This window comes from Chaetomium fimeti (genome assembly GCF_033439085.1).
Source record: "Chaetomium fimeti strain CBS 168.71 chromosome Unknown B0H64scaffold_9, whole genome shotgun sequence".
In the NCBI taxonomy this organism is placed as follows: Eukaryota; Fungi; Ascomycota; class Sordariomycetes; order Sordariales; family Chaetomiaceae; genus Chaetomium; species Chaetomium fimeti.
Window position 1 is genome coordinate 393,475 of NW_026944337.1, and position 25,516 is coordinate 418,990.

The following is a 25,516-nucleotide window of genomic DNA, read 5'->3' on the forward strand; positions in this document are numbered from 1 at the left end:
GTTGAAGAAGTCGGCAAGAGAAGACGGGCGATATGGCTAAGGCAGACTTGGAAAAGACTTAAGCAAGTCACAGTCAACATGCCGTAACATCAGTAACCGTCTTACTATGTGGTACAGGGAGATATTTCCTTAGGGCACAGGTTGAGGTAATGTCAGTCAACAACTTACTGGGGAATGGGATTGGGTCGGTTTACTTTTCTATCATGATGTTACTCTAAGTTTGGTGGCGCAACTCAATCCGCCGAGAGCGACCAACCGGAGACGACTCGGAACCGCTCATGTTCGAGACCGGGCGGGTAAAATGGGGTACCCTTGGCACCGACAGCAAGGAGATCGGGTGGTAAGGATCTGGAGCGTTGGAGGCCCAGCCCGACTTCAACTGTTCTAACAACACAGCGCAGCTCTTACGGCTATTAGCCAGAGGATTATATCGTACCAAGCGGGATTGGTCAATATCACATGCTTAGCGATTAGCATCAATCCTACACAAATATTCCACCTTAGTACCTCATAACTACTATTAACCACTGCGGCGATGTCGGCGTCCCAACTCCCTAGCATCGACAAGCAGCTCGTCACGCCCGACAATCCGCCACGGATAGACCTTGATGGCATGGACCACGCGCGATGCGCCGCCCTCCACAATTACCTCGTTGACTACTGCCTGGCGGCCGATGGTCGGCTCGATCCAGATGCTGGGGGCAGCCGCGCCACCTACTTCAGCACGCACGGCGACGCGGCCGAGGCCGTCCGCCCAAGGTTGCATCCCTCGGTGGTCGCTTTCCTCGCTGCGGCACACACTCCCGATGTGCCGCTCTTCTTCTTTGTTGAAGACTTGCCAGGCCCGGACGGCGACTTCAACGGCCTCTTCGACAACTATACGGCCGACAATGAGGGCGAGCCCGAGGACTCCATCGTGCGCCTGTACTTCCCCCACATGGACGTCTGCGATGGCGGGTCAGGCGGCGGCATGCTGTACCACCAGGCCCGCCACCTCGCCTGTTTCTTTGTGCACCCAGACGACACCGAGTTTGCGTTTCCAATGGACGAACGCCGGCACAACTGGCATCCCCTGGAGACCATCCTCTCCAACTGGATAACCCTGATCCACCTCGGCAAGGTCGTCGCCTCCCCGACCGACCAACCACCCCTCTACGGCGGTGTCAAGGTCGGGAATTGGGAGTGGCGGCCGTATGGCGATGGCCAGATAGCGGGGTGCGTCGCGGCGTGGGATCGGCTCTGTGACGCCATAGAGGTACGTCGTCGACAGAGCCGCGGCGCCAGGGTCGACGACTCGGATGACAACCATCCCAGGGAGCCCTTGCTGACGCCTGAGGCCATGGACGCCGCCAAAATCCCGGATCCCTCTTTCGCGCGCGCCTTCCTGGGCCTCGCCCACCGTCCCCGGCACATCCGCCAGATCGCACCGGGGCTCTCTCTCCCTCCTGCGGATGCGGCTGCTTTCGCCGCCGCCCAGCCCTTCACCCACCTGCCTCGGAGGGTGCGGGTGCCGCAGTGGCACGGCATGGACCGCGAAGACATCGTGCCGCCCGTGTATATCTTCTTCAGCGACGCGGGCGCTCCGCAGGTCGACGTGTCAGGCCGGCGGTCCTCGTTCCGCCTCTACTGGGGCGGCGGTCGCGGCATCGTGCCAGACGGCATCCCACTCCCGTCTCGCGTGCCACCGGGTGTTTACAACGAGTGCGTCGTGCGGTCCGACCTAGATGCGACTGAGGAAGGGTTCCGGCTGCCGCTGCCGTTTCGCCTGTATGGCGCGCGCTTTAGCAGTGGGGACGAGATGAAGGATACGGTGGCGGATGAGCTGTTCCAGCATGGGTTCAAGCCTTTCGGGGGACACCCACACCGGCCTCAGCGTCTGGAACGGCTGTTGGACCACTGGGCAAGCCTGGTCGAGCGAGGGGTCTGGGCTGTCGGGCCGCACGGGGTGCAGGGGTCAATCGAGGTGTTTAAGGATGCTACCGTGAATTGGGCAGATTATGCGATCCCGTCGAGCTGGTGACCATGCCGGGTTGTGGGTTGAAGACAATTCCTTTTTCCCTCAGGCTCCGAGTCGCCATAGCCAAATCTCTGCCGTGGTAGGTTAGGGAGGTGCGGTTCGATGGTTTGATTTCAATAGAGGAAGGCACGCTGGCGGCGGCGGCTGGCCTCTTAGGTACCTGAAAAGTCTGCTCCGGCCCTGGCCTCTCTCCCAACCAAGTAGGGAATTTGGACCGCCGACGCAAAGCAGCTTCCTCAACCGGACGTAGGAACATGACCAAACCCGAACTTAGAACCGAACCTTCATTTCCCCCATACCCAATGGTCCAGCTTGAACTCTGGCATCAGGCCGCCATGCCCCCCTGCTTTCTTCCTTCTCCTTTGCATCTTTGCCACGCCGACTCCGAATAATCCAGAACGCGTCAGCGTTTGCCGCGCGCAGCTAAGAACACGATGGGGCTGCCATTTTGCTGTTCTTTTTCCCAACGTCGACGTAAAAACCGCCAGGGATCAACCTCTTGCAAGCGATCCATTAACCCAGAACACGATTCTCCTGCGCCATCCTCGCCTTCGCCCCTAGCGTTGCCTGACGCACTCCCGTCTATCATACCATCCTCTCCTTTCTTGCTCTCGCCTTTCGGCCCTTCATCCGCGGCACCGTCTCCAGATCGGTCCCCCAAGCATCCGTCCCCCAAGCGCCGCGCGGCGAGTTCTCCAGCCATTCGTCGACCATCCTATACCCTGGCGCCGTCTCCTCGTTTTCTTGCACGCGATGCATCTCGGCTCTCGTCCTTCGAAACTGCCCCCTTGGCACGCAGCAGCTCTGGGATCACCTATCACCAAGACGTTATCCTTGCGGCCTGTGAAATCTGGGAAGAAGCATACAATGAGGTCAAGGACGACGAGGCGCTGAAGCCTCTAGTAAAAAACTACGAAGCGCTCTTCAATACCGTCACAAAGGATGGCTTTCTCGACTCGCGTCGCTCCTCGCGTATCCAAAAGGAGCCCTTGACTGATGACGAAGAGCATAGCAACGCCGGCGAAGAATGCTTTACGAGACTAGCTCAAGAATACCTGGACCTGGCAAGGCGGGATTCTGCCAGCCAGAGTATTGTTTCTTCCGCAGTGCAGTTCATCCAGAAGACGAGAGACGTTGTCGGCCTTGCACTCGCTTCCTCGCCACCTGCGTCACTTGCTTGGACCGGTATTTGCACCATTGTTTTGCCTGTATGTGTTCTCTTCCAGACGTTACGTGCACGTCAGCTGACAAAACCAGATCATCGTCAACCACGCCGAGCAGATTGCTGCCCGGGAGTCGGGCTTCTCCTACGTCATGTCACGGTTTACATGGTACGGTCAGGTTCTCGATCTTCTGAACCGAGAGTACTGGAAAAGCCCGCAAAGCTTCTCCGCACTCCGACACGCGATCCACGGCGAGATTGTTGCCCTCTACAAACTTCTCATAGAGTATCACCTGCGAGCATACTACACCTATTGTCGCCCGTTGACTACGATTTCCAGGGACATCCTCAAACTCGATGACTGGAACTACATGCTCTCGGAGATCAAAGAGAGCGAAAAGCGCCTGGAGGATTACATGAGTCTCAACTACGAACAACATCTGCTGGACAAACTCCACACGCTTTCCAAGGATGCGCTGCACAAACAGCGCTTTGAGACGCTGCTCAAGTTCAAGTTCCCCGACGACCTCCCCTACGCCGTCTACCAGGCTTACCTCGACAGCATCGAGTCACCAGAAGATGGTACTGGGGCTGGGGTCCTTACACATCCAGTCTTTCTAGAGTGGGCTACGGGCAATTCTGGTGTATTTGTGTTGGAGGGTATCCCGGGCTCCGGCAAGTCAGTTCTGTCAAAGTCCTTGTTGACGGAGCTGCCAAAGTGGAGGCCCTCGTCAATTTGCGCCTTCTTCTTCAAAGAGAACGGCAAGGCTCAGAACGGAGCCACAACCGCGCTCTGTCGAGTTCTAGATGAGCTCTTCCGAGAGCAGCCCGACCTCGTTGACAGAATATGCGCCAGAGTGGATCACCTTCTCCCGGAGGAAGTGCGATGCAATTTCGATCTGCTCTGGGGAGTGCTCGAGGAGGCTACCCAGGATTGCGAGCCGGGGAGTGTCACCTTTGTTCTGGACGGATTCGACGAATGCGAGCCGGAATCGGCTGACAAACTGTGGCAGAAGCTGACCGAATATCTTGCTGGGCCCAGCCCAAGGGTGAAGTTCTTCCTCACCACACGCCCTCTAGTTTCGGCACCGCAACTGATATTCTCTCCCGGCGTTACGGTCCTAAAGCTCGAGGAGGACCCACATTGCCTTAGACACATTAGCAAAGACATCGAGAGCGTCGTCATGGCCCGCTTCGATGGATTTGCGCTGCGGTGTATCCAGGACACCGGGCTGAGACATGAACTACTGGAATTCATTCGGCCGAGGGAAGACAGGACGTATCTGTATGTCAAGTTGTTGTTCGACTACCTTGATTTGAGAATGCGGGACGGTCTGCCGCGAGTGCCCCGTGGTTGGATCGACATTTTCAAGAAACTGCCAGCGACGGTGAAAGAGGCATACGTTGGGTTCCTCAACCGGGTTCGGGAATCCCAGAGGGACGACGTCAAAAGCTTATTTCGGATCGTCCTTGCCGCTGCGAGGCCGCTCACTCTTCAGGAGGTCAATATCGCCCTCAATATCCGAGACCTTCCAAACGGGAGCAAACACGGCCTGGGTCTACAGGACGAGCACTGTTTTCGGAACTGGATTCTGGATGCTTGCAAGTACTTCTTGGATGTCTACAATGGCAGGGTCTACTTTATCCACCAAACTGCCAAGGACTTCCTTCTGGCTGGTCCAGGGGAGAACGGACACAGAAAGCCGGATTGGCTGGGCGATTTCACCATCCAGGCTTGCCATAAGACGTTGGCCGAGAGTTGCATCTTGTATCTTTCTCTGGCCTTGCGCGTACTCTCCCGATTCAAGGGCGTCGCCACTACCACGGAGAATAACGGCGAACACCACATGTGGGACGATGCTGAGCTCGCATTTGCTAGCTACGCACATTCCTTTTGGCATAGCCACGTGTGTGTGGCTCTCGACGCGGATACGCCGAGTGGCCAAGAAGAGTTCCTCAGCCTACTAGAGTTGTCGCGTCCTTGGTACCGCAAGATGGTGACCGGCATTCGACTGAAGTCGCCTTGGATCATGATAAACGGGGCGGCGCTGGAAAGAGCCCTGTTGCCGGATGACATTAGGGGACCCTGGGGTACCAATTGTCGAGATTTTGAGCCCTGGCAGGGCCGAGATCTCATGAACGCGGCGATCGATGGAAGCCATCTTGTCCTCACTGACCATAGCGGGAAGCCACTGCCTCGCACCCCACGAATCCATATCGAATCTCCACATGCCCTGCAGCGCTTCAGCTCAGTCCTCCGCTCAGTGTCAACAATCCAAGCCGTCCGGGCGCTGACAACCTACCAACACCACTCCCCGCTCCCACCAGACTGGTTCTCAGTCCGCTTCACCAACAAACGCACCCGCGCCCGCGCCGACCCCCTCCACCTCCACGACGGCGACGTCCTCGCCTACACGCTCTCCAACCGCACCGACACCCACACCGCCTACGTCCACATGCTGAGCCTCAACGCCTCCTGGACCGTCGGCACCCTGCTCTGGAACGTGCGCATCCCCCCGCGGCAGCAGCGCACGGGCGAGCTGACCATGGCGCTGCCGCGGCGGGTCAATGATGATGACCCGCCCGAAGCCGAGGACACGATCGTGGTGATCTTTTGCGTCGGCGAGCAGTGTGCCGAGCGGCTGGTTACGCCGGCGGAGTGGTTGCGCAGTGTGTATGTCCCGCCGGTGTTGCTGAAGCCTGGGGTCGGGAGTGTAAGGGTGCCGGTGTGGCCGGGGTTTGTGCCGCCGCCGAATTGGGTGGTGATGGGGTTTGGGGTGAGGACGATGCCGAGGGTGAGGGATGAGGAGGGGGTGGAAGGGGATGAGGGTGGTGGGTGAAGCGAGTGATGACGGGGGATAATGTGTTTGGGTTGGGGTGAGTGTGATGCGTGGGCGTTGTGAGGCAAACAATGTAGTGTTTTCTGCGCTTGGTCATATTGCCTTATTGCTATGGAGTGTCGATCAAGGTGGGAGATCGGCTTGCTTTTGCTTGCTTCTGTTAAGAATGGTTTATTTATTGGTTGTACACACTTACACGGATTCAAAAAGAGTGGGAGCAGACTCAGCAGAGGACTTGGGTAAGCAGTTATGCTAAACGCAGTTATCCGTTTTATTGTTTACTGACTGGAGCTTTCCACCCTGGTGGAGGGTTAAATAGTGCAATATCTGTCGCACAGAAAGCAACGATGGAGCTCACTCGGATTATGGCATGATGTACCCACTCCCTGTGGCCACTTCGGACTGAATGCCGGACCGCGAATACCCAATTGATGCGTATTTCAGTTACACATCCCCTGACTTAAGCTCAGCGTGACGGCATTTGGAATGCACGATACCCCTGAGCTAACAGCAGACCCAACCAACCCGGTTCCCGCTTTCGACAAACCGCATCACAGTTACCTGCATTGTGTGCTGAGCACACGGGGGGCGCCCAACCACAGCGCTTGTGTACCCTCGGCCCCGCAAAGGGCGGGCTGGTTGCCATTGGCCCGCTGGCTTGAGCCGCCGTCCTCGAGGGACTCTGGCCGGGGGCCAATGCGGATCTGCAAATCATTGTTGTTTGTGGCAAACCGGGATGTGATCTGATCTCCGGGCAGGGGGGCGGTGGGTGATCCGATGTTGACCGGGGGTCACCACAACGGTTTGTTGAAGTGGCCGTCACGCGGTGGACTTGTGATGGCGTGTCTCGGGTGGCGACAACGGCTTGGCCCGTGATGAACCAACTGCCTTTGAGGTAGGGTTGTCATGGGGGATGTCCTTGGCCCGGAATAGGGGCGACGGTTAAGTATAAGTAAGCTCGCTTCGGCGAGGGTTTTGCATCCATTTACCCCGGGCCATTCACCACCACAAGAAGCAGCATTACCGCATAGTTCTTCACCTTGGTCATCAACACCACGGTTGACATCACAATCAACCTAAGCCGCAGTCAATCACTCAACATCCAACCAACCCTCCACCAACTTCAACCACACCAGTTGAACCACAACCGCACCGCCAAAATGCCCTCACTCAAAACCCTCCTCCTCGCCGGGCTCACAACCCTCACAGCCACCACCCTGGCAGCACCCACCACCACCCCCAACCCCACCACCGCCCTCATCTCCAAACGCGCCACCTACCACCCCTCGGAGAGCGCCGAAAACGACTACTGCGGCGAAGCCAACCCGCGCGCCACCTCCGGCGACGACAGGCCCCTCGTAGACGACTGCACCGCCCTGCGCGCGGCGCACGAAGCGTCGGGCTACTGGCTGGTGACGGCGGCCGAGACGCGGGCGGCGCAGGACTCGGGCGCGGAGCGGTGGACGCGGTTGGACGAGAAGGGGACGTGTGCGTTCGAGGTCAGGCTGAGCACGGATAATGATGGCGAGGGGGAGCCGGGGGTCGTGGATTATCGGTTTGGGACGAATGATTTGCGGTTTTATATTAGTGCGCATGCTGGGAAGGGCAATGCGGTGGATGGGAGGGTCGGGGTCAGCAGTGGGGTGTGGTGTCGCAGGGTGGAGGGGGAGCAGGTGAGGGTGGATTGGAGGGTTGTGAGTTCTTGAGTTGGGGGTGGGTGGTGATGGTGAGGGAGTTGGGGGTGAAAAGGGGTAAGGGTGGGAATGACTGGGACTGGAGGACAGGGGGGTTCGCCTGGAGATACTCAACTAAACGTCTGGGTCATTGGCTGGGCCGGTCCTTCGAGTTGAGGTTAGATTCATATGGCCAAGGGGAAGAGGCCTGCTTGCTTGCTAGGGCTGGGGTCCCCTTACCGATTAGCGTTCGTAGCGGTGCCTACGTCACCTTCATCGGGGTTTCACTCCATATTTTCTCACTTGATATTGCTCCGCTTACTCTTCAACGTGTCTTCACAACCCGTGTTCGTTGTCTTGTCTTGCCTTTCCCCACAGACCACAACCAACCAGCGCTGCAGGATTCTATGCAAGCTCCGTCCGGCCCTTGTCCGGCCTGAGTCACCCGGGCTAACCTGCATCTCGGGTTCCGCGGCGGGCGGGGCGGATCTTAGCTCTGGAGTCCCAAACAACGCTCGTATAAGTCGAGACCTTAATTCAACCTCAACCCTTCACTATCAGTCAACTTGCCTAGCCCAGCCAACTCAACCAACCACCACAACAAACACCCCAACCCATCGCCGCCATGTCCACGGTACCCACCTCCTCCCTCTCGGCCCGCGCCGTGGCTAGCTGGGAAGACAATGCCGCCTACTGGGACAGCAGCATCACCAAGCACGGCAACAAGTACTGGAAGCGGCTGCAGGAGCCCTCGCTCGCCCGTCTCATCGGGCCCTCATCGTCGCCCAACCAAAAGCCCGACCCGAACCGGGAATACCGCGCCCTCGAGCTGGCCACGGGCAACGGGCTCTGCGCGCGCTGGCTCGCCCACCGTGGTGCTTCGGTGCTGGCCACGGATGCGTGTGAGAACATGCTCGCGCTGGCAAAGGGTCATTGTGAGCCGGGCACGGTAGAGGAGAGCATCCGTTTTCGTAGGGTGGATGTCACGAGCGAGGAGGAGTTGGGGGCGTTGGCGGCGGAGGGGCCGTTTGATGTGGTGTTGCTGAATATGGCGGCTATGGATATTGCGGACTTGGCGCCGCTTGCGAAGAAGCTGTCGAGCTTGCTTGAGGTGGACGGGGTGTGAGTTCCCCTGAACTGCTACCCTTGAGCTGGGGAGATGGTTTCGACTGTCTTGCCGGTGTGCTGAGATGCTGATAGGTTTGTGGCGACGGTGCTGCATCCCGTTTTTTTCACGTCCAACGCTACTCGCAGCATCGAGGTGGGATACAGCCCTGTGACGGGCGAGTGCGAGATCGTCCGGGGTAAGCTGATTAAGGAGTACATGTCGGTGCCCCCGGCGGTGGGCATTGCGATTCCCGGGCAACCGGTGAAGCAGGTTTGTTGTTTTGAGCAAGTTGCACTTCCTTTACTAATGATGGTAGGTTTACTTCCACCGTCCGATACATGAGCTGTTCGGCATCTTCTTCAACGCCGGCCTGGTCATGGATGCCATGGAAGAGTTGGCGTTCACCGAAGAGGACGCAGAAGACGACAGAATTGAATCCTCCAGCAACTACACACAGCTACCGGCTATTCTTTCATTCCGCATGCGGTTGCCATAGGGTTGAGGGCCTGATAGGAGGAAATGGGGACCTATGTCGAGGGTATAGGATGGAGTTTGCGCACCTTGCTGGCTGTGGACTAGAATCTGGAACATTGTCGTATTGTCCATCTTCCCTCTCCAACACTTCACAACCCCCCTCCCCAACACCAACCCTCACTGCAAATTCACAAACAACCCCCCATCCACCAGCAACTGCGCCCCCGTCACATACCCACTCAACTCATCACACGCCAAAAACACCGCCGGCCCGGCCACATCCCCCGGCACGCCCGTCCTCCCCAGCGGAATCCTCCCCTCCATATACGCCCTCTTCCCCTCATCCTTCAAATCCTCCTCATTCAACTGCGTCCGCACCGTCCCCGGCAGCAGCGCATTGCACCGTATCCCATACTTCCCCAGCGCCACCGCGCTACTCTGCATCAGCGACAACACGCCCGCCTTGGTCGGCGTATAATGCACCTGCCTCCCCCCCCCGACCAGCGCCGAGATGGACGACACCGCAATAATGGACCCGCCGCCCAAGGGTACATTATGCCGCGCCATCTGGCGCGCCGCCGCCTGCACGACGTAGAAGGCGCCGTCGAGGTTGGTGCGCACGGTGGTGGCGAAGAGGTCCGGGGTGAGGTCGTCGAGCAGGTCGGCGAAGGTGCAGACGCCGGCGTTGGAGACGCAGATGTCGAGGCGGGCGGTGGAGAACTCGGCCAGGGCGAAGGAGACGAGGGCCGGGCCGGTGGCCGGGTCGCGCACGTCGCCGGGCAGGTGGGCGAGGCGGCCTGAAGTGGTGGGGTTGATTTTGAGGAGGGTGGTGGCTTCGGTTAGGAGGGAGTCGAGATGCGGTTTGTCACTGGGGAGGTCTAGGTGGTTGACGGCGACGTTGCAGCCTTGGGCGAGGAAGGCGAGGGCGATGGCGCGGCCGATGCCCGTGGTGCCGCCGGTGATGATGGCGGTCTTGCCCGCGAGGAGGTTGGTGGGGGGCATGTTATGGTTTTGGAATTGATAGATACAATTTGGGAGTTGGTAGTGTTATGTTTTGGGTTGGCATGAGATGTGACCTTGTTGTTAGGAGCTGGATTTGTGTAGGACATCGACTTGCTAGACACAGGAAATTCACGTCTCGCTCTGCGGCCCAAAGAAGCGAAAGTGAGGGGCCAGATGGCGGGGTAAATACGGTATCATTCGGTGGATCACGACATGAAATGTAGTTTCGGTGACGATAGAGTTTTGATGTTTACCAAGTCAACCTTGTGCTGCTATTATCATGGCTTATCTTGGCGCGATAGCAATATCGCGCATGGAATACGTCCTTTTGTGCTTCATCCGCTTCAATGCTGATGTTGTTTGAAAGTTTGATCCTCGACTGCCGTTGTCCCCACCTTCCCCGCGCCCCACTCCTGCGGGCCCAAGGTTCCACATCTCGGGTTGAATTGCAGCGAGCCGGGTCGAGACGGAGACAGCCCCATGGCCACCGGATCGACAGGACGTTCCCGTTGGCGCGGCTAGGTCTCAAACAGGCGTATCGGGTATATCTCCGTTGGCTTGACTTGAGCAAAATATTCCGGCCAGACGTGGTAAAGAAGGGAAGGTTTCAACGGCACGCCTTGGCAGATGACGTCAGGGGAAGCAGGGGACAGTTTGGTCAGGAGTAAGGGTTGGAGCAGTTCCATCATTGTCCGTATTTCCACTGCAAGCCTATGGCCTGGCGGGGTCTGTCAACTTGACCCTCTTCGCGCTACCCGCGATGCCATTGGTTCCATTCTCGGTTGTGGCCTCCTCGGCCGGCGTGCTGAGCGAGTTCATCGGCGGTGTGAGCAGGTAGGTGCTCGGGATCAGTTTGGCTTTCGCCACGGGGTTCAGCGTCAACCCGAATCCGGGCTTGTCCAAATCGGCCGCTGTCAAAAACCCCTTGGTAGGGATCGGCTCGTCCAGGAACAGATCCCCAAACACGGGCAGCACGCTCTTGCCGTCCGGCGAGTTGGCCAAGTACTCCTGGAACGGCGTGTTGGGCTGGCTGATCACGAAGTGATAGCTGTATGGCCCACTGGCGTGGGGCACCACAGGGATGTCATACGCCGCCGCCATGGCTGACACCTTGAGCAGCTCCGTCATACCGCCCAGCCACATGACATCGGGCTGGATGATGTCGAGGTTGCGGCCCTCGATTAGCTTGCGGAACCCGTACCGCGAGTACTCGTGCTCGCCCGTGGTGAACTTGAGCGTCGGGTGCGCCCGCTTGATCTGCTCGAACCCATCCGTGTCGTCCGGGCTGAGGCACTCCTCCCACCAGTTGATGTTGAGGTCCTCGCAGGCTTTGGCGATCGCGATCGTGTACGGCACGTTGAGCGACATGTAGCAGTCGACCATGAGCGGGAAATCCGGGCCAATGGCCTCGCGGTGCTTGCGGAGGAACTCGACGTTCTTCTTCAGGCCGGCCTGGCCTTCCTCGGGGCAGTAAGGGAGTGGCACCTTGGCGCCCCAGAAACCCATATCCCTAGCCGCGGTGGGCTCGGGCCCGGTGCAGTAGAAGTCGATGCGGTCTTTGGTGTTTCCGCCGATGAGCTTGTACACGGGCTCGCCGCGGATCTTGCCGAGCAGGTCCCAGAGGGCGAGGTCGATGACGGAGATGACGGCGACCGGCAACCCCTTGCGGCCGTAGAACATGGAGGCGCGGTACATCTGCTCAAACAGATGGTTCGTGTTGCGCGGGTCGGCCCCGATTAGGAAGCGCTCGAAGTGCTGGTGCACTAGCCAGCACGCCGGCGGCCCTGTTGCTGTTAGCAAAAGCTACGCACACATTTCGGAGGCTAACACCGCTTACCGCCAAAGCCTGTAGCAAAACCGACTGTTCCATCCGTGGCCTCGACCTCAACGAAGAACGAGCCCAGCACGTTGATGCCCCAGCTGGTCCGCGAAGCTCGGTACTTCTCCCATTGCGAGCACGGGGTCGAGATGGGTGAGTCAATCAACCTGGGATGTCAGCGCCGGACGTGACGGAGAAACAAGGCACCTTACCAGTGGCCCCCTTTGACATTGTGATAATCACCGCCTGCAGCCTGTTAGCTAGTTGCTCTCTATTGCCCAGGAGAATTTGTCATCTACCTGACCCAACACCGCCAATGACATAGGACCTGATGGCCTTGATGGTCGGAAATTGTCGTGCCGCAGCCATCGTGCTGAACTCTGTGACACCAGACACCAAGGATGCACGAGTGGGTAATGGGTGGGAGAGAAAAGCAGCGCCAGAAAGTTGATGGGTGGAAATAACTAATGCCCTGGAACCCAACGCTGTCTTGGCGACGGAAGAGGTGAAACCGTGAAAGTATGTCCAGTGTAAAATGACTCGACAAGGCCACCTTTGGGGTTTGTTAGTCGCACCTATGGGCTATCGGGAGCAAACGGGGCAGAATCGGGGGTTGATGCCCCGATGATGGAGACGTGTTTTGGGGTCGACCACCTCGGGAGTCGCCCCACGCGAGTTCCCCCAGAACTCGCTCAACGCTGCGCACCCCACATCCAGGAACTCGAGCTTTGGGGGGGGGATTGACCAATTGGCATGGGACGAGAACGGATCGAATTGGCGAATGTGAAATATTCCGAGCGCTTGCTCCTTCGTTTGCCCATCCCAGGCCATGAGACAACATGGATTACATTTTTCTTCGGCCTCACACAGTACACCTCGAATGCCTATCCTAAGTTTGCAGTTTCGTACTCTCCATCCCACCCTTCGCCGTTATCGAAACATCCACGGGTAGGACATCCACGGACACCTGGCATGCATGGCGCATGGCGGGTGTCGGGTCGTGTCGAGCACCGGCAATGGGGGCTTGGGAGCGTGATGCCGGAAGCGAGAGGCCAAAGGGTTTGGCTTTGATCGATCTCATTACCGGCCTTCACAATGAAGGGCTTTGTACCATCACCATGGTATGTCGGGGAATTGCGCCAATCGAACCATTTTCTTTGATAGTTATTTAGAGCTGAGGTGCCCCCTCCTTTCTCTGCTTCGGAGGCACAAAGCAATGGAGATGGAATGTGGAATTGGCGTTTGTCGGCACCCCACATTCCGCCAATCTCGCTTCCCCACACCCCAGAAAGTCAATGGCAGTCTCAAAGGGGAATCGGCAGGGCAGCACGGGCCAAGTGGGCGAGCGGATGGGCTTTGTTCGGACCACGGAACTCGGGAGGGCTTGCACCGCGATAAAACGGCCGAGGTCTCCCCACAATTGCGTCCATCTCGCTCCTCTACTCAACATTACCCCGAACCGCTCCACGGAGCATCGGCTGCCACACTGCGCCTGTTCGTTGGCGGGATTGCGAAAGAAGACGCGCCTCTGTTTGGTGACAGGCTGCATCGCTTTTTTGGCACGTGTCATTCGGTCCCGATACCCGAGACAAACGGCGAAGAAAGGTCCAGACCCAGGCTTCGGTGTCGATTGTCCCTCTCCCGCTCCACTTCTCCTCTTCTGTTGGTGACGGAAACCGTTGAGGGCAGTGAGTGGCCCATCACTTGCCGTTGATGTACCCTACCATGATGCAGCCGCAAGGTGCTCGGTACAATGGCCACGACCGCGACCGGGAACACCAGTCGTCGCCGACCTCGACAAACCAGCATTTGCATCCTCACCCTCACTCTCAACCGAACCCGCATTCGCAACCCGACCCCGCCGACAGCGACGATGGCCAGAACAGCGCAGACGACCTCGACAATGATGACGACCAGCCCGATGTAACTCGTCTCGGCAAACGCAAGCGCCCCATCTCCGTGTCGTAAGTAACCGAGTAACGGGTCGCGGTGGCAGCCTTATCGCCCTCCCGGTTCGCGCGGTCGGATGCTGACGCCGCCCAGATGTGAGCTGTGTAAACAGCGGAAAGTAGGTTCCGGTCCTTCGTTGCTCCAGCTCCACGCCATAACCATCTACCTCCTCTCGGCATTCGGCTGACCAGACTAGGTCAAATGTGATCGAGGACAGCCGTCGTGCGGGTGGTGCAGCCGCAATGGCGCCGTCTGCGAGTACAGGGAAAGAAAGAAGCCAGGCCTGCGTGCGGGCTACGGCCGTGAACTAGAGCAGCGCCTCGACACTTTGGAGGACAAGCTCCGGGTCCACGCCGAGATTCTGCAGTCCTTGACCTCGAACACGAGTCCCGTCAGCGGACACGGCGGCAACGGTCCCGGACCCACACATCATGCGGCACCAAGCACGAAGGGCAGCAATGCTAGCATGCCTAGTGACCATGGAACACCGCGCGAGGCCATCCCACCGATATTCGGCCGCCCGGGCCACGACACACTTCGGACTCCGCAAGCCGAGACCGCCCTCTTCCTCCAGAAGCCCACAACGTCGCTCGACTTTGGCCTGTCGACGGCGCCGGGTCATGATAGCTTCCCGGCTGTCAGCGGTATATCACCGACGAACCACATCCAGCCGACTGTGCCGCCGAGCGCCGCGGCTCAGGAGTACTACGGGACTGGCCACGGCGCGCAGCTACAGTCACCTTCGACCGCCACGCAGAATTCGGGACAGATAGGCTCGGAGCAGGAACTCCCTCCCTACGACTTGCTGTATGCGTTGGTGGATCTCTACTTCAAACATGTCAATACGTGGTGCCCCATTCTGCATCGCAAGACTACACTGGATTCGCTCTTCGGGCCGTCCATGATCGACGACGAAGACAAGATCTTGCTTCATTCCATTGTCGCCACGGCTCTCCGGTATTCGACCGACGTTCGGTTGACCGAGGAAAGCCGACAGCGCTACCACGATGTGTCGAAGCAGCGTGTGCTCTTGTATGGGATGGAGCACCTGTCGGTCAAGTCACTACAGGCCCTCGTGATCCTCGCATTGGATTTGTGTGGTAGCAGTAACGGCCCGCCTGGGTGGAATATCATGGCACTCATCACGCGGGCTGCGGTGCAACTCGGGTTGGCCGTCGAGAGCAATTCCTTCTCCGTGGCACCCAGCTACACGTCCATTTACACCCTGCGGGCTATGATCCTGCCGGAACCACGCGACTTCATCGAGGAGGAATCAAGGCGACGGCTCTTTTGGATGGTATACTTGCTTGACCGATATGCCACCATTGCAACAGCGTTTGAGTTCGGTATCGACGACTGCGAGATCGACCGAACACTGCCCTGTCGAGACGACCTCTGGTTGAAGAACCAAAAGGTCGACACTCGCTGGTTTCGCGGCGACGACACCAAACCCGGGGGCTGCGGCCCCCCTGAACACGAAGTAGACAAGCCCGAGAACCTCGGCGCCTTCAGCTACTACATCGAGATTCTCGGCATCCTCTCCAAAATTCACCAGTTCCTCAAGCAGCCCGTCGACATCACCGCCCTCTCCGACGTCGAGACCTGGCAGATGCGGTACAAAGAACTCGACAACGCGCTCGCGACCTGGAAGTTCGGCCTGCCGGGCGACTACGGGTACATGGCGAAACTCTTCCAGCCCGCCTCGGCCAAGACGCTCAACTGCGGCTGGGTGATGCTGCACGCGACGTACCACACGGCCTTCATCCGGCTGCACTCGTCGGCCGCCTACCCGACCACGCGCTCGCCCATCTTCACCCCGTCCTTCTCGGCCTCGCAGCGCTGCCACGCCGCCGTCGAGAACATCTCGGCCCTGTGCGAGTTCGTCGTCGCCAACGGCCTGCTCGTCAAGCTCGGCCCCCCCTTCGCCTTCACCCTCTGGGTCGCCGCCCGCGTCCTGCTCGTCCACGGCAGCACCGTCGAGCGCAAGCTGGGCACGCAGATCGGGACCTTTGTCGATACCCTCCGGCAGATGGGGCGGTACTGGCCCGTCGCGGCCCGCTATTGCAGCCTCCTGAGCCGCGTGCTCGACGAGCACCGCGACAGCGAGCGCCAGGGCGGCGGCGAGGTGCCCGGCAGCGTCAGGATCTTGGCGGATATGCGGCGCACCGCGTTCGATCTGGACTTTTTGATCAGCCGCCAGCCGCGGCATGTGCCGCCGGCGAATGGGGGTGGGAATGGGAACGGGGGAGGGGCCGGGGGCGCGGCGGGCGGGAATGGCGGGTGGCAGAGCCGGCTTGCGAGCGCCACGCCCGCGTCGAGGACGCCGGCGCCGAATGAGCTGGAATATCTGGACGTGTTTGACTTTTTTAATGTGCCCCGGCTGCCGGTCGGGCCGGGGGCGGCCGCGGCGGGTGCGGGTGCGGATGGGGGAGGGAATGGCGTGGAGTCGGGGGGTGGGAACTTGAACGGGGCTGTGCCGGGCGAGTTTAATATCACGGACTTTATGGTGGACGTGAATCGGGACTGGCTGTTTCAGCAGGGTGAGTCAAAGTTTCTGAGTTGATATCCGGTCGGCTGGATGGTATGGAAAAGCACTGTATGAGATATGATATTTGAATGGCGCCAATATCCCTCTTAATAGATGTCGGGCGAGGCAATTGTTGCCGCTATGAATGACGAATAGGCAACATCGAGGAGACTCAACGGTTGAAAGCCGGGTTCCGTTTGATGAATGAGCAAGGCATGGGACAAAGAAACCGACGAAGGCTGAGCTCTCCTAAACCGATGTAGATCCCATCCAGCTCGGGGTGGTTACCATTCGCGAATCGAAACAGGGTTGCAGTCCGTCTTGCACATGGTTGGTAACCACTCACAATCCCAGCCCCCAAATCCCAGAATCCTCCTCGACCAACGACGCGCGGCTCCTTTGGCGGGGCGGAAATCCTCCTGTCACTCAAAACGAAGGGCTGTTCCCCGCCATCAACTCCCAGCCTTGACTTACATCTTTCATCATTTGCACACACAAAGAACGGTCGGCAACATGGACGAGAAAGCTTTAGGCAGCGCCTGGCCGCAGCCGCCGCCGACGCGAACCGAACCCGCTCGACGACATGGCTCCAAGTGGTGCTTCCTACTCTCCCAGTGGCGCTTGCTACTCGTTGAAGCCTTGTTCGTGAGCCTTTTGCCTTTGGGTTATTTCCTCGCCTCCGGCTTTGGGACCCGCGAACGTCAAATCCCCCTAGCCAGACCCGACACCTCCTCCCCCAACCCAATGGACCCCTGGAGTGATGTTCGTCCCCCTCCCACCCCTTTCACTAACAACCAAACCTCTCTCTAACCGCCCCTCCAGATCACCCCCAGCCGCGACCTTGTCTGGCACCCCTGCTACACCACCTTCAACCCCACCTTCCTCTGCGCCCGCCTCACCCTGCCCATGGACTACGACCGCCCCCTGCCCACCTCCCCCCTCGACCCGCCCGTCCCCGAAGTCCACATCGCCCTGCTCCTCCTCCCCGCCCAAACCACCAGTAACAGGTCAGCAAAACCCCCCAAATCCCCCGTCGTCGTCAACCCCGGCGGGCCCGGCGGCTCCGGCGTCACCCTCACCCTGCTCGCCGCCTCGGGCCTGCAGCAAGTCCTCGGCTACGACCAACCCGTCCTGGGCTTCGACCCGCGCGGCGTCATGTTTACTACGCCAAACTCCGATTGCTGGTCGAAGCCTCCCTCGAAGGACTGCAAGCCGGGTAAGGGTAAGGGTAAGGGTAAGGGTGACTGTGGGGATGGGAAGGACGGGGTGGTTGCCGGCCTGATGCATCGGCTGCAGTGGCAGCAGGTTGCGGGTGCGGTTGGGCTGGTGAGTGAGGGGGGCGGGGCGATGCGCAGTTTGGAGGTGGCGCAGAGGGGGGTGAATGGGTTGTGCGCGGAGAGGGATCGGGGGTTGGACGGGGAGAGTGGGCTGAAGTGGGCGGGGACGGAGTACGTGGTGAGGGATTTGGTGGAGGTGGTGGATAAGTGGGATGAGTGGGTTGAGAGGGAGGGGTTGCCGGAGAGAGAGCTGAAGGGGAAGCTGGTGTTTTGGGGGTTTTCGTATGGCTCGTACCTTGGGGCCGCGTTTGCCAGGGCGTTTCCGGAGAGGGTGGGGAGGTTGGTGTTGGATGGGGTGGTGGATGCCGAGCTGTATGAGGACGCCGTGTGGGCGGAGAGCTTGGTGGATGCCGATAAGGTGCTGGGGGAGTTCTATCGGTATTGTGCTGAGGCCGGGAAGAAGTGCCAGTTGTATCGGAACGGCGACAAGACGGAGGATGTGAAGCGGAGGTTTGAGACGGCCATGGAGAGCCTCCGGACCGACCCCATCACGTTCACGCACCCGCAGTACTTTTACCCCGCCATCTTCCGCCATGACCTGGTCAAGCAGCTGGTTTTCGTCGCCTTGTATTCGCCGATCCAGGGTTTCCCAATGACGGCATGGCTGGTCAATTACGTCTACCAGCGCAACCACGAGCTCCTGGGCAGCATGTTCCAGGACGAACAGCTGCTGTGTTCGATATCAGCGGATCCCATGCTCATGCACATGCTTACTGATGCCCAGCGCACCATCATGTGCAGTGACAAGGCGCAGCCGGTAAGTCCACCACCCCCCACTGCTCCGCTTTGACAACTAATGAGTATCCGCGCCAGGTCAACTTCACGCTTGCCGAGTGGGATTCGGCCTACCAATCCATGGCCTCGACCTCCCAATTCGCCGATATCTGGACGGGGCTCATGATGCAGTGCAGCGGCTGGGACCTCACCCCGCCACAGCAAGATCCAAACAACCGCTGGGGAAGTGACAAGCAGATCGAGACGGCCAACCCCCTCCTCTTCCTGTCCAACACCTACGACCCGGTCACCCCGCTCCGTGCCGCGGTCAAGATGGCGCAGAAGTTCAAGGGTGCCGGGTTGCTGGAGCAAAATGCGTCGGGGCACTGCACCCTCTCGGCTGTGTCGAGGTGCACGGCCAAGGTGGTCAGGGAGTACCTGGCGACGGGGGAGGTTCCGTCGCCGCCGAAGGGAGCTGACGATCAGTGCCGTGGAGACTGGAAGCGGTGTGATGCGGATGAGCACCCCTGGGGTCCTAGCCCCGGGGACACGCTTGCAGCCTTGTCAACCGAGGACAGGGACATGATGGAAGGGTGGCAGCAGCTGCGAGAGGTTATGGATGGGGTGAAGAAATTTGGGGTCGGAGAGGGAAAGGGCTTGGATAGGGAAGCGATCATGGCTATGGCGAACTTGAAGTGAGTTGAGGCATCACTGCGACCGGAATGTAAATCAATGCTCCGCTCTTGTATTAGCCCATTGTTAACGAAACACCTTACCTCGAACAGACCTTCTACTATGCTGTAAGAGAAGCTACCTGATTGACCTTGTATAACTATAGCATGAGTTGTGTCTAAGTCTCGCAATACCCAGTTTTAACACCAACCAAGTTGAAAGGGTAGCTAGTGATGCGACTGTACAAAGCGAAGAAAAGATCTGAAATGACACACGTTTCGCCGAAACCACAAACCACAGGTTGGTAGTCAGGTGTCTTGACTCCATGCCGGCCTTAGTCTGCCTGCACCCAGCCATCCAAATTACAAAATGCATCCAAGTACTTCAACGAAGAGCTCTGTGGGCCAACGACGCCAAGCACGGCGGTGCCATCATGGACGAGCCCATACCGGTAAAAGAGCCCCGCCATTCTCGCCGTCTCGATCGTCCGGAACGCGGCGTCCGAAATCATATCACCGGTCTCCTTCCGAAACCCCCCCCAAAACAGGCGGCGGAGCTGCTGCGCGTTGTCGTAGTAATGCCACCCCTTGGAATCCATGTACCCCAACAAGTTCTCCAGTCCATACAAGGCAAAACCAAAGGGCAGGACCCGCGCCTCGGCCCAGTCGATTACGCCCGTCAGCTTACCGGACAGGCGGTCGACGAGAATATTCATCTCGCAGAGATCGCCGTGTGTCAAGACGAGGGGAAGATCGCCCCTCGCAAAAAGAGAGGGGAGGTCTTGTTTGACTTTGGCGAGGACCGGAGTGAAGCGCGGCGGGAGGGATTCGGCGAGGCGGTCAAATGCGCTCCCGAACTCGGTGGATAGGGCAGTGAGGGTGTCCGGATTCCTCCGCTGGGGGTTGTTCCAGCCCTGGGCAAAGAACCTACATGAGTAGGTATGTCAGCTAGGTTCATCAGAGCACAAGGTGAGGTTGGATGGTACTTTGCAAAGTCTCGGACTGTTTGTTCCTTCAATCTCACTGTTTCGGGTGGCTGAGGAATGGATGTATCTTGCGCCATAATGTAAGGGACGCCCGCGAGATTGTTCATCTCGTAAATACAAAGGGGTTGCGACTCTCCAATGATTCCATGGTACGTGCAAGCCGGAATAATTGCCCCGTGAATGGTCGCGGCTAGACTCAAGAGCTCAATATCGATCTGGGAATTGGAAAACCGAAATTGGAAGATTTTATCCGTGCCAACGAGGACAGTATAGCTGAACATTCCTTGAAGCTGGACGGGCTTGACCGGGGACCCTCCATGAACGCGGGCGAAATTGTCGCATTGCTGTCTCGTGGCGGTGGTATTAGCATGGAAAAAGGCCTCGATGGCCGAATCGAGGTTATAAGGGACTTCCATGATTGGAAAGGAGCGCGTTATGAACTGGCTGCTAACCAGCCGCAAAAAAGGGGGTGGAAGACGGAGGTACACGGCAATATGCACCGAGCGCAAGTATGCAGTTAGAAGGGCATTTGGAGGGTCACGTGAACTGGCGACGAGACGTGGGCGAAACACCAGAAAGCGCGACTGCCCAGGCAGCTCCTGGGTTCAAATGTGATGATACCCGCCAGTCCACCACCCACAGCTCGCACCGAAAATGGTCATCGCTTTGAGGCATAATCTGGATGAAGATTCACCAAATTCCTCCATCGCACAGCGCCCGGTCTCGATCAAACGTATCATCGCTCTCCATCCCCGCGAGCGGCTTTTCGTTCAGCCCTTGCTCTGGACCAACCGACAGCTCGCCCTGCTTGGTTGTCGAATCCATGTTAGGGACGAAGCCAGTTGCGGAAGCGGCCTTGGGGTGGTGCCGCGAGACTGGCCCGCTCCGAAGAATGGCAACCGCGTCGACGGCAAGCTCCTATCTCTATTGACTCGTCTTCGGAAACGCCAACCAATTGCAGATGAATTGGAAGATACTGTTCGCAGGCTCCTTCGATTAGCCTCCGGCAGCGTCTTATTGAAGCCGAAGTATGCATCCTGTGGCCGTCATTCAGCTTCTCTGTCAACTCGCTGACACACCCCCGAGTCGCGTAGCCAGTCTTGAGTTTGAGGGGCGCTCATGTGCCAGCTTTCCGTACTGTCGCATAACTGCCGGAAATGCTACTTTTGCTTTGTTTGACGCACATGACATTGCGCAAGAACGCTACCGCCTTTTCAAGCCACCTCCCACCAAATTCGCCGCCATGGATCTGCCCGGAGTACAACGTTGTAACCGGCTCTTGAAACGTTATATGCCCACCGAGCACGAAAAAGATCCATATTTGGTGGCTTTTGTCATCGCTCTTGCGCAACAAAGTCGGCGTCACATGATGCAGCAGGAGCCGGCCCTGTCTGCTGTTACGGTGAGCTTTGTGTTCTTCTTGCCCATGATGCGCATGCCTATCAACTGACTGGTCTTGGAAGGTCCGGATCCTCTTCTCAAGCAAAAGGTCCCCGATATCGTTCAACACGTTTGTGGCTCATGTACCAGTCACCTTTCTTCACAAATTAGATACTCCAGCCCAGGAGCCACCGCTTGGCTCCGATCTCGACATCCACCACTGCCGTGTTTCGCTGGAGCCCTTTGAGAATCTTCCGCACCGTCTTCTCCATTGTCTGGCACGGGACTATGCTGAGAAGACACGAGGACAAAACGAGTAAAGTCGACTTTCACCCCAGTGCCAGTTTTCCCTTGCCGGAGAGATCAAGAGTGTACGGGGGACCGAGGATTACCCCAATGGAAGAATCAAGAACCAGGCTCGCGCTGAACCAACCCGACGATATTATCGACGGCGTAACGGCGGCCCGTAGGACTGGCTAGATCAAACCACTGTGTAGCCCAGAGCTCCAAGAAGTCGGTCATCTCGCCGTGTGCAACCAAGGCCGCGACGTACGACCGAGAGATTTTAAATTGCAAGAAACGCATATATCGCCGGACGACGGCGATTACGAATACCCTAAGGTAACCAACCACGGACACATCGTCAGCAAATCATCGCCACAACCAGCCTAGGGAAACGTTGCGGCACGAAACCAGGGGCTTGTCTCACGTCTCGTCGGGCAAAACAGCGTCTTCCGCCTCTTCCTGCCACAGCCGCAGCGCCAGCGCCTCGCACGTCATCTGGCCCAGGACCTCGTCCGTCAACACGGGCACGCCGTCCTCCAGGACGGTGAAGCGTTTCTTCCCTTCGACGAGGGCCGGGCAGTGTGCGGTGCGCCCGTACCACCCCCCGCCGTCGTCGTTTGCATCCGAGAGTGTGTACGACACGAGTTGTCCGTCCGCCGTGGCGCGGATGAGCTCCCCCCTGGCGGTGCTCCCGGTCAGCTCGCGGGCGATGCCGGAGAACTCGACTAGCCGCTCTGGCCGGTGGTGTTGCGTGTCGTCCTAGGGCGGGCAGTTTTGGGTTACGTGTCGGAGGAAGGAGGCCGCAATCTGGATGGTGGCGAGTTCCGGCATGGCCGCCGAGGTGTGGACGTCGGCGACGTAAGCGGTGCTGGAGTTTTGGGATGACCCCTGCCCCGAGGGTTTCGAGGGTGAACTCGACTGCGCCTGCACGGTCTGGCTGTCCACGAACTCGGGGCGGTGGGGTTGGGTCCGGGTTCGCTTCGGTCGCGGACGGGAGTTGGATGCTGCGTTTGCTGCCTCGGACCCGGAACTGTACGCGCGTTTTTCGCCCTCCCCAGCATCCGCGGTGTCTACGTTCATGGCATCCACTTCGCCCCCGTCGCTGCCCACGCCGCTCTCGTAGCCAATCTCATTGCTCTCACTCTCATCGTCCCTACTGTCCCCGCTACATCCGTCTCCATCTCCAAACTGCGCCAAGGCGGCCCAAAAAGACCCGAGGCTCGCCCCGTACCGGTGTACCAACTCTGTTTCCGTAAGCGTCCGATGCTGAGCCAATACCTCGCGGGGGCCTAGGTTCCAGCAGAGCCCGAAGTTGCGGCTGCTTGCGGGCGGCGACAATCCCATCGTAGAATCTGTCTCGGAGATTGGGCAGGAGGTGGCCCTCCCTGTGATCTGACCGGGCAGTTCGTACCACGACACGCGCTGCGAAGAGCTGGTTGGTCGACCATTGGCTGCCCGCCGGGATGGTCTCGACCTTGTTAAGATCCTCGACGGTGGAGGGGGTACTGGGCCGCGAAGGTGGAAACGTCTGTTATGGAGTTGAAGTAATACATCTTGGCCTCTTGATTTCGTGTTTTGCTGAGCGGGAGAGGATGTCGAGTTTAGTGACGGTCTTTGACCCTAATCAAGGGGAGGTTTTGGGTCGCAGGCTCGGTTGTGTGTTGGGTCGGTTGTTGACTCCGTTGGGCTGAGTGTGTACCCAACCAGCGGGATTGGGTCGCAGCATATCGTCCTGAATTCGGCAAAGTCTTTGATCTACATGCACCGTACCTAGTCAAGTTTCGGGATTCCGCAGAATGGGAGGCGTCAAATATTGCTTTGTTGGATGATGGTATTGGATATGATGCTGTTTACCTCATAGTATGATATTACATGAAGGTTCTCCATTATAGATACGGTTTAAGAACCTCCTTAGTATGCTCCCAAATCCTCTCCCGCGCATTCTCCCGAAGCACAGCCATGACGCGCGCATTCGGCATGGAGCCGCACTTGTAGTCGACCTGAAACAACCCCTCCGTTGCCGCCACCACGTTCCGCGTATTCACGCCCGGCTTGCCCTTCCACGGTACGCCGCGGCTGCCATACGCAGCGCTGGTGCATTGAAACAGGTTCCTCTGCCCCGACGTCTCGTCGCTCATCGCAAACATGCCGATGAGCCACCCTAAAATGGTGTGGGCGACTCGGGCGATGATGCCCGTCTTCGAATCAAATGTCCGGCCCAGATTGCCCGTGTTGACCCAGCCCGGCCACGAGTGGACGAAGACCACATGAGGGTTCTCATCGGCCAGCTTCTCCAGCCCCAGCGAGTTCATGGTGCCGTATTGTGTCTGAGCCTTCATCATGCCGAAGTTCCCCGGCTTCCTGAGGTCGATATCGTCAAGCTCGACCTTTGCCCTGGACAGCCCCCCCGCCAAAACACTAACAACCCGGGGGGCTTCCGCTTGCTCCAAGAGGGGGAGGAGATGCAAGATACAGGCCACGCGCGAGTAGTACTCGAGGCTCTGCGAGACCTCGATACCCTCCGCTGTCTCGATGCGCTCACCGAAGGGCGCGTAGCCCGCGGTCAGGAACACCAGGTCGACGTGTCGTTCCTTTTGCTTGATCTCGTCGCATACTCGTTTTGTTTCGGCGAGCAAGGATATTTCGGCTTCGGTCCAGATGATTTGGGCCTTGGGATTCATGGAGCGCAGCTCTCGGATGAAGGCGAACGTGCGTTGTTCCGAGCTTTTGCGGCCGACCAGGTAGATCTTGACACTGGCGCCGGTGGCGACAAGGGCTCTGATGGTGAGTTTTCCGATGCCAGATGTGCCGCCCATAAAGACGGAGACGCGTGGTGCCGTGGCATCGTTAATCAGCGCGTTGGAGGCGAGGATTTCGCTGTAAGCAACCATTTTCGGGGGATGAGAGGTGATGATTATTGTATTGCTAAATAATATTGAAACGAGCTGGGCTGAAAGCGGCTGAAGGTTATTATTTATATTCACGAGGAACTTGAAGTCCGAGCAGCTCGCTGCCTATCCGGAAAGTTAAGCCATCCCTGTTGTGCCGACGGCGGACTCTCGGACACCAATTCGCCCGTCCACGCCATTGGATCCTTCATTACATGAAGCCCCACCCAGGGCCGGAACAGAATGTAAGACAGCCATACTTTATATTCCTAAAGTCTTAACCACCCAGTTGGTAATTCATAGAGACTTTAAACTTGTATATGTGTCGGGCTAGTCCTTAGATGTATGGCTTTTAACTTAATTTCATAGTGAGTGTCTGAGCCACGAGAGGTGGTTCGGGCGGACGGTTTAGTGGTATTCGTATTACATACTCGTTTGTATTTGTTTGACATTCCCGTAATTGTTATCGACTGACTTTGTTACTCACGGTCTTTACAATCCGACCAAGGAGCGACGTAAACTGAGAAATAGTTTCAGTCGAGCAATGTTTTTATCCGATTGCCAATGCGGGAAGTGACAATCAGGGTCGTTGAGGATGCTATTTCCTAATCCGGCAGTTTCACATGGGCTGCTCTTTCCTTTTTCAGATCAAAGCTTGCACCTTCCCGCCAGCCAATCGCATT

The 25,516-nt window shown here is 58.2% G+C and overlaps 13 protein-coding genes across 13 annotated transcripts; 8 read left to right on the forward strand and 5 right to left on the reverse strand.

Moving 5' to 3' along the window:
- Nucleotides 1-793: 793 nt before the first annotated feature.
- On the forward strand, nucleotides 794-2,327 carry B0H64DRAFT_409236 (uncharacterized protein). The gene has a single exon (XM_062804703.1). The coding sequence runs from the start codon at nucleotides 938-940 to the stop codon at nucleotides 2,018-2,020; it is 1,083 nt and encodes a 360-aa protein (XP_062655052.1). The 5' UTR covers nucleotides 794-937; the 3' UTR covers nucleotides 2,021-2,327.
- Nucleotides 2,328-2,437: 110 nt separating this feature from the next.
- Nucleotides 2,438-6,455, forward strand: B0H64DRAFT_366873 (uncharacterized protein). The gene is made up of 3 exons (XM_062801921.1): nucleotides 2,438-3,225; nucleotides 3,275-5,148; nucleotides 5,338-6,455. The coding sequence occupies exons 1-3, from the start codon at nucleotides 2,452-2,454 to the stop codon at nucleotides 6,017-6,019; spliced, it is 3,330 nt and encodes a 1,109-aa protein (XP_062655053.1). The 5' UTR covers nucleotides 2,438-2,451; the 3' UTR covers nucleotides 6,020-6,455.
- B0H64DRAFT_409240 (uncharacterized protein) lies at nucleotides 5,945-6,455 on the forward strand. The gene has a single exon (XM_062804704.1). The coding sequence runs from the start codon at nucleotides 6,066-6,068 to the stop codon at nucleotides 6,273-6,275; it is 210 nt and encodes a 69-aa protein (XP_062655054.1). The 5' UTR covers nucleotides 5,945-6,065; the 3' UTR covers nucleotides 6,276-6,455.
- A 359-nt stretch (nucleotides 6,456-6,814) lies between these two features.
- B0H64DRAFT_409243 (uncharacterized protein) lies at nucleotides 6,815-8,029 on the forward strand. The gene is made up of 2 exons (XM_062804705.1): nucleotides 6,815-7,858; nucleotides 7,933-8,029. Exon 1 carries the CDS (start codon nucleotides 7,180-7,182, stop codon nucleotides 7,723-7,725), a length of 546 nt encoding a protein of 181 aa, XP_062655055.1. The 5' UTR covers nucleotides 6,815-7,179; the 3' UTR covers nucleotides 7,726-7,858; nucleotides 7,933-8,029.
- On the forward strand, nucleotides 8,022-9,374 carry B0H64DRAFT_247658 (S-adenosyl-L-methionine-dependent methyltransferase). The gene is made up of 3 exons (XM_062799945.1): nucleotides 8,022-8,814; nucleotides 8,893-9,070; nucleotides 9,117-9,374. Exons 1-3 carry the CDS (start codon nucleotides 8,318-8,320, stop codon nucleotides 9,294-9,296), a joined length of 855 nt encoding a protein of 284 aa, XP_062655056.1. The 5' UTR covers nucleotides 8,022-8,317; the 3' UTR covers nucleotides 9,297-9,374.
- Nucleotides 9,247-10,434, reverse strand: B0H64DRAFT_247637 (uncharacterized protein). Its single transcript, XM_062799943.1, has one exon. The coding sequence runs from the start codon at nucleotides 10,274-10,276 to the stop codon at nucleotides 9,452-9,454; it is 825 nt and encodes a 274-aa protein (XP_062655057.1). The 5' UTR covers nucleotides 10,277-10,434; the 3' UTR covers nucleotides 9,247-9,451.
- A 531-nt stretch (nucleotides 10,435-10,965) lies between these two features.
- Nucleotides 10,966-12,562, reverse strand: B0H64DRAFT_247635 (enolase C-terminal domain-like protein). The gene is made up of 4 exons (XM_062799942.1): nucleotides 12,395-12,562; nucleotides 12,308-12,341; nucleotides 12,114-12,262; nucleotides 10,966-12,060 (listed from the first exon to the last, which is right to left on the reverse strand). The coding sequence occupies exons 1-4, from the start codon at nucleotides 12,462-12,464 to the stop codon at nucleotides 10,988-10,990; spliced, it is 1,326 nt and encodes a 441-aa protein (XP_062655058.1). The 5' UTR covers nucleotides 12,465-12,562; the 3' UTR covers nucleotides 10,966-10,987.
- A 1,258-nt stretch (nucleotides 12,563-13,820) lies between these two features.
- Nucleotides 13,821-16,608, forward strand: B0H64DRAFT_330598 (fungal-specific transcription factor domain-containing protein; the record flags this gene model as incomplete). Its single annotated transcript, XM_062800949.1, has 3 exons — nucleotides 13,821-14,059; nucleotides 14,139-14,163; nucleotides 14,242-16,608. 3 exons carry the CDS (start codon nucleotides 13,821-13,823, stop codon nucleotides 16,606-16,608), a joined length of 2,631 nt encoding a protein of 876 aa, XP_062655059.1.
- Nucleotides 16,609-16,754: 146 nt separating this feature from the next.
- On the forward strand, nucleotides 16,755-19,378 carry B0H64DRAFT_247645 (TAP-like protein-domain-containing protein). The gene is made up of 3 exons (XM_062799944.1): nucleotides 16,755-17,334; nucleotides 17,395-18,666; nucleotides 18,723-19,378. Exons 1-3 carry the CDS (start codon nucleotides 16,900-16,902, stop codon nucleotides 19,320-19,322), a joined length of 2,307 nt encoding a protein of 768 aa, XP_062655060.1. The 5' UTR covers nucleotides 16,755-16,899; the 3' UTR covers nucleotides 19,323-19,378.
- A 48-nt stretch (nucleotides 19,379-19,426) lies between these two features.
- B0H64DRAFT_478303 (uncharacterized protein) lies at nucleotides 19,427-20,753 on the reverse strand. The gene is made up of 2 exons (XM_062808238.1): nucleotides 20,281-20,753; nucleotides 19,427-20,221 (listed from the first exon to the last, which is right to left on the reverse strand). The coding sequence occupies exons 1-2, from the start codon at nucleotides 20,694-20,696 to the stop codon at nucleotides 19,630-19,632; spliced, it is 1,008 nt and encodes a 335-aa protein (XP_062655061.1). The 5' UTR covers nucleotides 20,697-20,753; the 3' UTR covers nucleotides 19,427-19,629.
- A 138-nt stretch (nucleotides 20,754-20,891) lies between these two features.
- On the forward strand, nucleotides 20,892-22,023 carry B0H64DRAFT_247732 (uncharacterized protein). Its single transcript, XM_062799946.1, has 3 exons — nucleotides 20,892-21,308; nucleotides 21,367-21,682; nucleotides 21,744-22,023. Exons 1-3 carry the CDS (start codon nucleotides 20,935-20,937, stop codon nucleotides 21,978-21,980), a joined length of 927 nt encoding a protein of 308 aa, XP_062655062.1. The 5' UTR covers nucleotides 20,892-20,934; the 3' UTR covers nucleotides 21,981-22,023.
- Nucleotides 22,024-22,422: 399 nt separating this feature from the next.
- Nucleotides 22,423-23,560, reverse strand: B0H64DRAFT_247738 (uncharacterized protein). The gene has a single exon (XM_062799948.1). It carries the CDS (start codon nucleotides 23,287-23,289, stop codon nucleotides 22,705-22,707), a length of 585 nt encoding a protein of 194 aa, XP_062655063.1. The 5' UTR covers nucleotides 23,290-23,560; the 3' UTR covers nucleotides 22,423-22,704.
- Nucleotides 23,561-24,975, reverse strand: B0H64DRAFT_247735 (uncharacterized protein). The gene has a single exon (XM_062799947.1). The coding sequence runs from the start codon at nucleotides 24,834-24,836 to the stop codon at nucleotides 23,832-23,834; it is 1,005 nt and encodes a 334-aa protein (XP_062655064.1). The 5' UTR covers nucleotides 24,837-24,975; the 3' UTR covers nucleotides 23,561-23,831.
- Between the last annotated feature and the right edge of the window lie 541 nt (nucleotides 24,976-25,516).